General features: G+C 41.0%; 1 protein-coding gene across 1 annotated transcript in view; it reads left to right on the top strand.

Moving 5' to 3' along the window:
- The window catches only part of NME5 (NME/NM23 family member 5), a 10675-nt gene extending 2676 nt beyond the window's left edge, over positions 1-7999 (top strand). Inside the window, exons 2-4 of the mRNA XM_011935286.1 lie at positions 5977-6182; positions 6862-6962; positions 7740-7999. Of these exons, the coding sequence (XP_011790676.1) occupies positions 5977-6182; positions 6862-6962; positions 7740-7750 (318 nt within the window). The 3' untranslated portion in view covers positions 7751-7999. The remainder of the gene's footprint in view (positions 1-5976; positions 6183-6861; positions 6963-7739) is intronic.
- Positions 8000-12754: the final 4755 nt, after the last annotated feature.

Below are 12754 nucleotides of genomic sequence, written 5' to 3'. Positions count from 1 at the left end.
GGAGGCTGAGGCAGGAGAATGGTGTAAAGCCGGGAGGCGGAGCTTGCAGTGAGCTGAGATCTGGCCACTGCACTCCAGCCCGGGCGACAGAGCCAGACTCCGTCTCAAAAAAAAAAAAATTTAAAAGATTGTATAAACAAAAAATGTCTGCACAATGAAATAAACACCATAAGCAAAGTCAAAACAAAACAAGCTTGAGGAAAAGATTTGCAACTCATAGACAACGGACTAGTCTTCCTAATATATAAAGAGCTCCTAGAAAAAGATAAAAATAAATCAGTAGAAAAGTGGGCAGAACAGGTGGATGGATGGTCACAGAAAAAGAAAATAATTTTTTAAATGTATGAAATGATGCTCAATCTTTAGGTGGGAAAAAAAGCAAGTTAAAACTATACTGAGATTCCATTTGGCAAAAATATAAAAGTAAATGGCATAGCCCCTATCAAAGGGAATCTGGCAGTTATCTACCAATACAACAGACGGACTTACCATTTAATCCAGCAGTTCTGCTCTTAGAAATCTGTCCTATAGAATTCCTTGTGCTCTTACTACCTGTCATGCGCAGAGCCCTGTTTAGTCCTGTCAGTAAGTGCCTGTATTAATATGAAGTGATATATATGCAGGTTATTTTTTGCAGCATTGTTTATTTATCAACAAAAGATTGAAAATAACCCAGGTTGGGAGATTGGGAGACAGGACTAAATAAACTCTGGAGAACCCACCAAATTGCATAATGTGCAAATAATTCTAAATAGAAGAATGAGGAACCCGTCTGTACTGTTATGGAAGAAAGCAAAGTGTGTAGCAAAAAGAGCAAAATAGCGAAAAAAGCAAAATCATGTGTACCAACCTTTTGTGATAGAGACAAAATAATATATTCATGTTTGTCAATATTTGAAAAATGAAATTCTGGCAGAATAAAACAAACATTTGAAAAGGGTTACCTATTGAGGACAAGGAAGAACTGGGTAGATTAGCACATGGATAGGAATACGATTTTTCAGTACATACCTTTTTGTATTGCTTTGAATTTTTGAATCCTGTAATTATATTACCCATTAACTTTAGAAAAAACAAATGAAATATACGGATAAAGGTGTCCCATTTAAGTTTTTTAAAAGGCCATATTTTGGCCGGGTGTGGTGGCACATACCTGTAATCCCAGCACTTTGGGAGGCCAAGGCCGGTGGATCACCTGAGGTCAGGAGTTCGAGACCAGCCTGACCAACACAGTGAAACACCATCTCTACTAAAAATACGAAAATTACATGGGTGTGGTGGCAAGTGCCTGTAATCTCAGCTACTGGGGAGGCTAGGACAGGAGAATCGCTTCAACCCGGGAGGCGGAGGTTGCAGTGTGAGTCAAGATCTTGCCCCTGCACTCCAGCCTGGGCGACAGAGTGAGACTCCGTCTCAAAAAAGAAAAAGAAAAAGAAAAAAAAAGTCCATATTTTAAAAAATATTTAGTGACAAACTTAATAATTAAGTGGCTAGTGTTAATTATAAATTAAAAATTAGCCGGCCATGGTGGCTCAGGCCTGTAATCCCAGCACTTTGGGAGGATGAGGCGGGTGGATCACTGAGGTCAGAAGTTCAAGACCAACCTGGCCAACGTGGTGAAACCTTATCTCTACTAAAAATACAAAATTAGGGCTGGGCACAGTGGCTCATGCCTGCAATCCCAGCAATTTGGGAGGCCGAGGTGGGTGGATCACCTGAGGTCAGGAGTGCGAGACCAGCCTGGCCAACATGGTGAAGCCTCATTTCTATTAAAAACACAAAAATTAGCTGGGTGTGGTGGTGGGAGCCTGTAATCCCAGCTACTCGGGAGGCTGAGGCAGGAGAATCGCTTGAATCTGGGAGGCGGAGGTTGCAGTGAGCCAAGATTTTGCCACTGCACTCCAGCCTGGGCAACAGAGCAAGACTCCATCTCAAAAAAACAAACAAACAAACAAAAAGTAGCTGGGTGTGGTGGCGCATGCCTGTAATCCCAGCTACTCAGGAAGCAAGGCTGGAGAATCACTTGAACCCGGGTTGTGGAGGTTGCAGTGAACTGAGATTGCCTGGGCAATGTACTGAGACCAGAAAAAACAAACAAACAAACAAACAAAATTTAATGTAAATATATATGACACTTTCCCTGGTTAACTTTCAGAGCAAAGGCAGCCATGGTATATCCTTCATTTTTTGCTTTTATTGTGGTAAAATATACATATCATAAAATTTACCATTTTAACCGTTTTTAAGTGTACATTTCAGTTGCATTAAGTACATTCACATTGTTGTACAACCATTACTACTGTCCATCTCTAGAACCTTTTCATCTTAAACTGAAACACTCTACCTAATGCTAACTCGTTGCTTCCCTCTTCCCCATCCCCAATAACCACTATTCTACTTGCTGTCTGTAGGAATTTGACTATTCAAGCTATCTCATTTAAGTGAAATTATGCAAGTTTTGTCCTTTGCGCTGTATGCTTTTAAAATAGGCTTGAGAGTCCATTGAACTTGAGGCTTTCCTGTCCCACCTAAGGGAAAAGCTGAAAAATGATATATCGTTTCAATAGATGGCAGTGTTGCCTTTGTTACAAACTAAGAGTTCTGTTCTGATAGTACTTGATATACTGCTCTTTGTGAAAATATTCAACCTAATTTCAGACGAGATTGGGCATGTTCAGGGTGGTATGGCTGTAGACTATTCAATATAATTTCAAAAAATTTCACCTGATCCAATTTTAAAGCAATCAATGGAATAATTGATTTAGTATCAATTTTAGTTAAAGATGAACCCTTAATTTTTAAAATTGTGCTACATTGGCTGGCATACCTGCAGAAGGTAGGTTTCCCTGCTTTTAAGGGGCAAATGGCAGATAAGGGCTTACATTTCAACAGATGAGATTTTATTTTTAAACTCAGCAAGAAAAAAACAAAAAAACACTAACATGCATAATCATAAATGTCTTAATTTTAGATAATAGAATTGAGGATTATGCTAAAGCAGGTGCTCTTATAATTTCTCACATCTTTTATTTATTTACTATGTGAATTTGAATTTGAGAACAAATGTCAGCACCTTTTTCATAGTAACTGGCCCTTCACTGGTGAGAATGTTACACTTTTCCAGCAGGTCCTATTCATAACAGAGCTGCGCCACCTAGGTAAGTGTCTTACCAAACTTCTTGCTCTGGGCAGTTTGGTCCGTTGCTACAAACCAAGCAATTTTACCAAGTTTCTGAAGCCTGTGGAAACACGGAGTTTTGGAAAGGGCTTTAAGAGGTGGGTCACTTGGTAAAATTCACACTTACTCTCAGGAAAATCTAAGACATTTTAGAAAGACAGATTTCTGCCATAATCACGGGGATTTTTAGCCTTCACTTAGTAACATACCTCCATGTCTCATCATCCTTACTCCAGGCAGAGGTTCTTTGATTTCTACTTTGAATCCCTCTGTTGTATTTTGAGCATTTTCCTTCCTGACCCACCTTTAGTGGAATTGAAAAAACAGCAGTAATACATTTTTTTTTTCTTTTGAGACCGAGTCTTACTGTATTGCTCAGGCTGGAGTGCAATGGCATGATTTCAGTTCACTGCAACCTCTGCCTCCCGGGTTCAAGCTGTTGGCCTGCCTCAGCCTCCCGAGTAGCTAGGACTACAGGCATGTACCACCATGCCCGGCTGATTTTTTTTTTTTTTTTTGAGCCAGAGTTTCGCTCTTATTGCCCAAGCTGGAGTGCAATGGCGTGATCTCGGCTCACTACAACCTCTGCCTCCCAGGTTCAAGCAGTTCTCCTGCCTCAGCCTCCCGAGTAGCTGGGATTACAGGCGCGTGCCACCACACCTGGCTTATTTTTTGTATTTTCAGTAGAGACGGCATTTCACCATGTTGGCCAAACTAGTCTCCAACTCCTCACCTCAGGTGATCCACCCACCTCGGCTTCCCAAAGTGCTGGGATTACAGGCGTGAGCCACTGCGCCCGGCCGTATTTTTAATTTAAAAGAAGAAAAAAGGGTTTTTTTTTGAGCCAGAGTTTCGCTCTTGTTGCCCAGGCTGGAGTGCAATGGCGTGATCTTGGCTCACTGCAACCTCCGCCTCCCGGGTTCAAGCAATTGGCCTGCCTCAGCCTCCCGAGTAGCTAGGACTACAGGCATGTACCACCATGCCCGGCTGATTTTTTTTTTTTTTTTTGAGCCAGAGTTTCGCTCTTATTGCCCAAGCTGGAGTGCAATGGCGTGATCTCGGCTCACTACAACCTCTGCCTCCCAGGTTCAAGCAGTTCTCCTGCCTCAGCCTCCCGAGTAGCTGGGATTACAGGCGCGTGCCACCACAGCCTGATTTTTTTTTTTTTTTTTTTTTTTGAGCCAGAGTTTCGCTCTTATTGCCCAAGCTGGAGTGCAATGGCGTGATCTCGGCTCACTACAACCTCTGCCTCCCAGGTTCAAGCAGTTCTCCTGCCTCAGCCTCCCGAGTAGCTGGGATTACAGGCATGTACCACCACGCTTGGCTAATTTTTTTTTTTTTTTTGAGCCAGAGTTTCGCTCTTATTGCCCAAGCTGGAGTGCAATGGCGTGATCTCGGCTCACTACAACCTCTGCCTCCCAGGTTCAAGCAGTTCTCCTGCCTCAGCCTCCCGAGTAGCTGGGATTACAGGCGCGTGCCACCACACCTGGCTTATTTTTTGTATTTTCAGTAGAGACGGCATTTCACCATGTTGGCCAAACTAGTCTCCAACTCCTCACCTCAGGTGATCCACCCACCTCGGCTTCCCAAAGTGCTGGGATTATAGGCGTGAGCTACTGCGCCCGGCCTAATTTTTGTATTTTTATTAGAGATGGAGTTTCACTATGTTGGTCAGACTGTTCTCGAACTCCTGACCTCAAGTGATCTGCCTGTCTTGGCCTCCCAGAGTGTTGGGATTACAAGCCTGAGCCACCTTGCCTGGCCTAATTTTTCTTCATGTTACAGTGAATCAAGATATTTATGACAGAACCAGAATAAAGAACACACATGTTCAAATGAAAAACTTTTTTACTGCATCATTATACTACATGTTACTTTTTTTGTTAGTTTATTTGATACAGGGTCTGCTTTATCGCCCAGGCTGGAGTGCAATTGTGTTATCATGGCTCACTACCTTTAATGTAGTGGGGATTACAGGCACACACCACCATACCCGACTAATTTTAAAATTTTTTGTAGAAACAATGTCTCCCTGTGTTGCTTAGGCTGCTCTCTAACTCCTGGCTGGGCTGAAGCGATCCTTCCTCCTTGGCCTCCCAAAATGCTGGGATTACAGGCATGAGTCACTATGCCTAGCTGTTATTTCTAAGTACCATAATGAGACCAGCTCCCAAAATAGTAACACAAATAGAGAAACATGAATTTGAAATATTTTTAAGTCCAGTTTTATTAATTGAAGTGTTATTTACTCTTAAGAAGGAGATGTGATAAATTTGTTACTAACAAACCATATGCTGAAGGAGGCTGCCTAACTGGAATAATTTTTCTTTGTCGCCCGGACTGGAGTGCAGTGGTGCAGTCTCGGCTCACTGCAACCTCCACCTCACAGGTTCAGGCAATTCTGCCTCAGCTTCCTGAGTAGCTAGGACTACAGGCACATGCCACCACGCCCGGCCAATTTTTTGAATTTTAGTAGATATGAGATTTCACCGTGTTGCCCAGGCTGGTCTCGAACTCCTGAGCTCAGACAATCCACTGGCCTTGGCCTCCCAAAGTGCTAGGACTACAGGCATGAGCCTCTGCACCTGGCCATAAGTTTTCTTAAGTAGGCTAAGTAATTCCTCTTACTATCTTATTTACAACATACATTTAATTATATCCTTTTCTTTCTTCATAATACAAAGATAAACCTCTAAGTTATAATCAGATTGGTACTAGTTTCAAGTTAGTAATGATTTTAATGAGCTATCATTGAACTGTCATTTTAAATGCTTTTGTTGACTTTGTGTCTTTTATAGAGAAGAAAACTACACCTCAGCCCTGAGCAATGTAGTGACTTTTATGTGGAACAGTATGGAAAAATGTTTTTCCCCAATTTAACAGCTTACATGAGTTCTGGACCACTTGTCGCCATGATATTAGCTAGACATAAAGCTATCTCTTATTGGTTAGAACTTTTGGGACCAAATAATAGCTTAGTAGCGAAGGAGACACATCCAGAGAGGTAATTTTCAGGGTTGGGGGGATGGCAGGGAATGGAATCCATCTGTGAAAATGAAAAAAAAAAAAAATCTAATTTCATTGTAATGGGAATTTTTGTTTTATTATTTGAAAGTTTTCCAAAATCAGCTTTTTTCGGGGGGGGGTGGGGCTTGGGGGTCCATTTTACATTTTAAAGTGTTAAATGCCTATCTTAATACTACATGCCAGAAAAAGCATCAGAGAATGTCTGATTTATAGTTGATTACCCTTATTCTCTCAACCTTTAAACTGCCACTGAAGTAGGATTTTTAGATGGAAAAATTGGGATGGTATGTTAAAATAATAATGGTAATACAGGAACAGAAATGCAAATTTTCAGCATTATTGCTAATGTATGGAAACAAGAAGATATTGAGTTCTTGCACTTTTGAATGTGCATTGCTTTTTTACTTCTTACAAAACACCACGTTTTTATCCAGAGAACTCCTGTTTTCCCAGTGTATTCCTCCTGCAGACGTGAATATATTTGATCCTTATCTAGATAGAGAAGCTTAAATTTAAGCTTAAATTTGACATAAATTGTGAAGCTTTCATATGTAAGAAGTGGCAATGCTTTTGTAAAATTCTTAAGTGGAATGCATGCATATAAAGTGAGGAATAGATGTCAGATTGGATGAACATCATCTCTAACTTGTTTTTAGTCTAAGGGCAATTTATGGCACAGATGACCTAAGGAATGCACTTCATGGGAGTAATGACTTTGCTGCTGCGGAAAGAGAAATACGTTTTATGTTTCCTGAAGGTGAGTTATAGATGACTAACTTGTCAACTGCATCTCCTTTTTGTTTGCTTTTTCTTTTATTTTGCGGATATAGCTGGAAAGGAAGATAAAATAATTTTTTTCCAGTATATTTTGTTAGGGTTTCAAGTTGTAGTTACTTAAAAACTTGAAGCCACAAATGGAAAACTTGACATTTCCCTAACAACTAAATTGTGCCCTCTAGCGAGTCTTTTGAGAAGTGTTTAATTTTTATTTATTTATCTATTTTTAACATTAAAAAAAATTTAAGACAGTGTCTCACTGTCACCCAGGCTGAAGTGCAGTGGCACAGTCTTGGCTCACTGCAGCCTCAAACTCCAGGGCTCCAGTGATCCTCCCACTGTAGTCTCCCAGGTAGCTGAGACGATAGGTGTATGCCACCATGCCCAACTAATTTTCTTTTATCTTTTGGAGAGATGGGGTCTCACCATGTTGCCCAGGATACTCTCAAATGCCTGTACTCAAGTAATCTGCCTGCCTTGGCCTCTCAAAGTGCTGGGATTGCAGGTGTAAGCCACCACACCCAGCTTAATTTTTTTTTTCTTTCTTTTCTCTTTCATTAAACATATTCTTCTGTGTTACAGTTCTTTCTAGTTATCCTGAAAGGTTCAGTAGAGTTTGTGACACATGAGAAAAATAATCTCTCTTGGAAACTACATTTGATTTACCGTCTTCTCTAACAATTTACTGTTTGCTTAACAAAGTCTCATGCAATTGAGAAATTAATAATTAGTCCCTTTTTTGTTTCCTTACTGTTAGAGAAGTTGTAAGCCTTTGAGCAGTGGACATACGAGGAAGAACACTGAGGTTTTTGGTTTGTTTTTAATATTTTTAGAGCAGAAATAAAATTTGGTGATATTTGTTATAAGGAAAAAATGCAAAGCATTGAGCAAAATTTTGAATTTTTTTTAGTATGTTATTTTTCCTGTTATGACTTATTTTTCCCTAAGTCATTTAGATCTATTCCTCAGTATTTTCCACTGGAGATTAATTCAAATAAAACTGAAAACTGTCTTGGAGATTTAAAAGTTCTTGATTTTTTTTTTTTTTGGGAGATTTCACATTTTTTGAATAACTGATGTGATACAACAGTATCACTGTTGTTTGAATTTCTAAATTCAAACTAAATATATTTCACATTTTGAGTACTTGATCTGTTACTTTTTAGTGCCAACAGGCTTGGTAAAGGCCTGATGCTGACCTGACAATGGGCTGACAACTTTCCTCCACTGGCCTTTCAGTCATCCTCCCAGGGGAAGACCTGCTTCCCTCCTTTCTGTGCAGTCTGAAAAGTCCCTGATTCTTAAACAAGCAAACAAAAACTACTTTTAAAATTATATATTTTTTCTCAAAGCAGTCCTCCTGCCTCAGCCTCCCAAAACACTGGGATTACAGGAGTGAGCTACCGTGCCCAGCGAGAGGTCTTTTTAATGTGGTAGCACTTTATATTAGTCTTACAAGTGAATTAGACTTTTGCTTGTTAGCTTTTGTTATTTATTTATCTATTTGAGATGGAGTCTCACTCTGTCACCCAGGCTGGAGTGCAGTAGCATGGTCACAACTCACGGCAGCCTCAACCTCCTGGGCTCAAGTATCCTCCCACTTTAGCCTTCGAGTAGCTGGAACCACAGGTGCATATCACCAGCCCCAGCTAAGTTTTGTATTTTCTGTAGACACGAAATCTCACTATGTTGCCCAGGCTGGTCTTGAACTCCTGGGCTCAAGCAATACTGCTGCCTCTGCCTCCCAAAATGTTGGGATTATAGGCATGAGCCATCACGCCTGACTTCTCTCTAGCTTTTAAATAAAACAGGATAAAAATTCATTTTATCGGCCGGGCGCGGTGGCTCAAGCCTGTAATTCCAGCACTTTGGGAGGCCAAGACGGGCGGATCAGGAGGTCAGGAGATCGAGACCATCCTGTCTAACACGGTGAAACTCCGTCTCTACTAAAAAATACAAAAAACTAGCCGGGCGAGGTGGCGGACGCCTGTAGTCCCAGCTACTCGGGAGGCTGAGGCAGGAGAATGGCGTAAACCCTGGAGGCGGAGACTGCACTCCAGCCCGGGCGACAGAGCAAGACTCCGTCTCAAAAAAAAAAAAAAAAAAAAAATTCATTTTATCTTAAATAGAAGGTATATTTGAAAGCTCCTCTTACTCATAGGATTATATTCCTAAACTGCAATTTTCTTTCTTTTTGCTTTTTTTTTTTTTTTTTTGGAGATAGAATCTCACTCTGTTGCCCAGGCCAGAATGCAGTGGCACAATCACAGCTCACCGCAGCCTTGGCCTCGCAGACTCAAGTAATCTTCCCACCTCAGCCTTTGGAGTAGCTGGAACCACAGGCATGCACCACCACACCCGGCTAGTTTTTCAAATTTTTTGTAGAAACAGAGTTTTGCCATGTTGCCCAGGCCAGTCTTGAACTGTTAGGCTCAAGCGATACTCCCGCCTGCCTTCCAAACTGTTGGGATTACAGGCATGAGCCATTGTGCCCAGCCAACTGTTATTTTCAGTTGCCTTTAATTTTACTCATTAAATTAATCCTCTAGGCATGAGTTTAGAGATCTAGTTAGGCATTTGAGAAGCAGCAAGTTGTAGGATAAATATAAAATCATTAATTACTTAGCACATTGCAGATCTTTTGCTGTGAAGTTCTTTGGAGCAAGTACTGAGAGTTTGTGGTATGAGCGTCCTCTTAGCAGTTGATCAAAAACTATGTGCAAAACTTTATACGACGATTCACTCAAGCAAGTTATCAAGATATTCAAAGACATGTTCTTAACCCTTGAAAAAAGTAATGCTGGCTGGATGCGGTGGCTCACACCTGTAATCACAGCATTTTGGGAGGCTAAGGCAGATGGATCACTTGAAGTTAGGGGTTCGAGACCAGCCTGGCCAGTGTGGTAAAACCCTGTCTATACTAAAAATACAAAATTAGCCAGGCATAGTGGTGCATGCTTGTAATCCCAGCTACTCAGAAGGTTGAGGCAGGAGAATTGCTTGAACCTGGGAGGCAGAGGCTACAGTGAGCCGAGATTGCACCACTGCACTCCAGCCTAGGTGACAGAATAAGACTGTCTCAAAAGAAAAGAAAAGAAAAGAAAAGAAAAGAAAAAAGTAATGCTCTCTTCTTTCCCTTTTTTCTGGGGGGTGGTCACAGGGTCTCTCCATGTCACTCCAGATGGAGTGCAATGGTGCGATCATAGCTCACTACAACCTTAAACCTCCTGAGTAGCTGGGAATACAGGTGTGTACCACCAGGCTCAGCTAATTTTTTAATGTTTTTGTAGAGATGGGGGTCTCACTACATTACCCAGGCTGGTCTCCTTTCCCTTTTAATAGAAATGGCTAATTCAAAGTTTTGCTATATTCCATTTCTTAAACACATTTATTAAGTTGCCTACTATTTGCCATAAATGCAAAGATGAGTAAGAAGATATCCCTGCTATCAAAATGATTATATTTGAAAATAAATATACAGGCTGGGTGTGGTGGCTCATACCTGTGATTCCAACACTTCGTGAGGCTGAGGTGGGAGAATCTCTTGAGTCCAGGAGTTGGAGACCAGCCTGGGCAACATAGCAAGATCTCATCTCGACAAAAAATAAAAAATTAGCTGGGCATGGTGGCCCATGTCTATAGTCCCAGCTACTCCGGAGGCTGAGGTGGGAGGATCACTGGAGCCCAGGAAGTTAAGGCTGTGTCAGCTGTGGTGGCACCAGAGTGCTCCAGCCTGGACAACAGAGTGAGACCCTGTCTCAAACAAACAAACAAACAAACAAATAAATAAAACAAGGATGACAGAAAACTTAAAAAACTTAAAGTTCATCCATGTAAGAAACATGAAAACACTGTTTTTATTCTCTCGGATTTATTCAGCCCTAGCCTGGCACGGTGGCTCACACTTGTAATCCCAACACTTTGAGAGGCAGAGGCAGGCGGATTGTTTGAGCCCAGAAGTTTGAGAGCAGCCTGGGCAATATGGCAAGACCCTGTCTCTACCAAAAACATGAAAAATTAGCTGAGGGTGGTGGTGTATACCTGTGGTCCCAGCTACTTGTGAGGCTGAGGTGGTCGAGGCCGCAGTGAGCCGCATTTCCGCTGCTGTACTTCAGCCTGGGTGCAGAGTGAGATCCTCTCAATAAATAAATAAATGAATAATTCACTAATGAAATCAAGAAAACAATTCCAGGGAAGAAAATATTTGCAAACCATATATCTGATAAGGGGTTAATGTCTAAAATATATAAGGAACTCTTACAAATCAATATCCAAAAAACCCCTAAATAACCCATTTAAAAAATGGGCAAAGGACTTGAATAGACATTTTTCTAAAGAAGACATACAAATAACCAACAAGTATATGAAAAGGTGCTCAAGGCCATGTGTGGTGGCTCACGCCTGAAATCCCAGCACTTTGGGAGGCTGAGGCTGGCAGATCACCTGAGGTCAGGAGTTCAAGACCAGCCTGCTCAACAAAGTGAAACCCCGTCTCTACTAAAAAAAAATACAAAAAATTAGCTGGGCATGGTGGCACGTGCCTATAATCCCAGCTACTTGGGAGGCTGAGGCAGGAGAACTGCCTGAACCCAGGAGGTGGAGATTGCAGTGAGCCAAGATCGCGCCATTGCATCGCAGCCTGGGCAACAAGAACGAGACTCCATCTCAAAAAAAAAAAAAAAGAAAAAAAAAAAGAGGTGCTCAAAATCACTAATCCTCAGGGAAATACAGATCAAAACCACGGTGAGATATCAGAGATATCACCTCACACGTTAGGATGGCTGTTATCAAAAGAAAGAAAAGGTAAATACTGGCAAGCCTATAGAGAAATTGGAACGCTTGTACACATTTGGTGGGGATTTAAAATGGTGCCACCACTGTGGAAGACAGTATGGAAGTTCCTCAAGAAACTAAAGCTGTTACATGATCTGACAGTCTCACTGCTGGATCTATATATCTGAAAGAATTGAATTAGGATCTTGAAGAGATACCTGCACCAGTGAACCACAATAATGTTCATTGCTGCATTATTCACAATAACCAAGATATGGAATCAACCTAAGTGTCCATCAGTGGGTTAATGGATAAAGAAAATGTGGTATATATATACGCTGTAATACTATTCAGCCTTAAAAAGAAAGAGATTCTGTCATTTTTGACAACATGGATGAACTTGGAGGACATTATATTCAGTGAAATAAGTCAGGCACAGAGAGACAAATACCACATGATCTCACTTATATGTGGAATCTAAAAAAAAGTTGAACTCGGAGAGTAGAATGGTGGCCACTAGGAGCTTGCAAGAGAGAGTAGGGGATGGAAATGTTGATCAAAGGATACTTATTGCTACGATAGTAGGAATAAGTTCAAGAGATCTAGTATAACAACATGGTGACTATAGTCAATAATATATTGTGTTGTTGAAAATTGCTAAAACAGTAGATTTTAAGTGTTCTCACCACAAAAAATGATAAGTATTTGAGGTAATGCATATGTTAATTAGCTTGATTTAGTCTTTCCATAGTGTTTACATCTTTCAAAACAACATGTACACAATAAATATATACAATATTTTTTATCTATTAAAAAATTTGTTGTGCTCACTTCAGCACATACAGTAAAATTGGAACGATACAGAGAAGATTAGCATGGCCCCTGTGCAAGGATGACATGCTTTTAAAATAAAAAAAAATTTTAGCCGGGCGCGGTGGCTCAAGCCTGTAATCCCAGCACTTTGGGAGGCCGAGACGGGCGGATCACGAGGTCAGGAGA

Source organism: Colobus angolensis, unplaced genomic scaffold (assembly GCF_000951035.1).
Source record: "Colobus angolensis palliatus isolate OR3802 unplaced genomic scaffold, Cang.pa_1.0 Scaffold142, whole genome shotgun sequence".
In the NCBI taxonomy this organism is placed as follows: Eukaryota; Metazoa; Chordata; class Mammalia; order Primates; family Cercopithecidae; genus Colobus; species Colobus angolensis.
The sequence above is the reverse complement of the archived record's forward strand: the minus strand, read 5'-3'. Positions and strand labels throughout refer to the sequence as shown.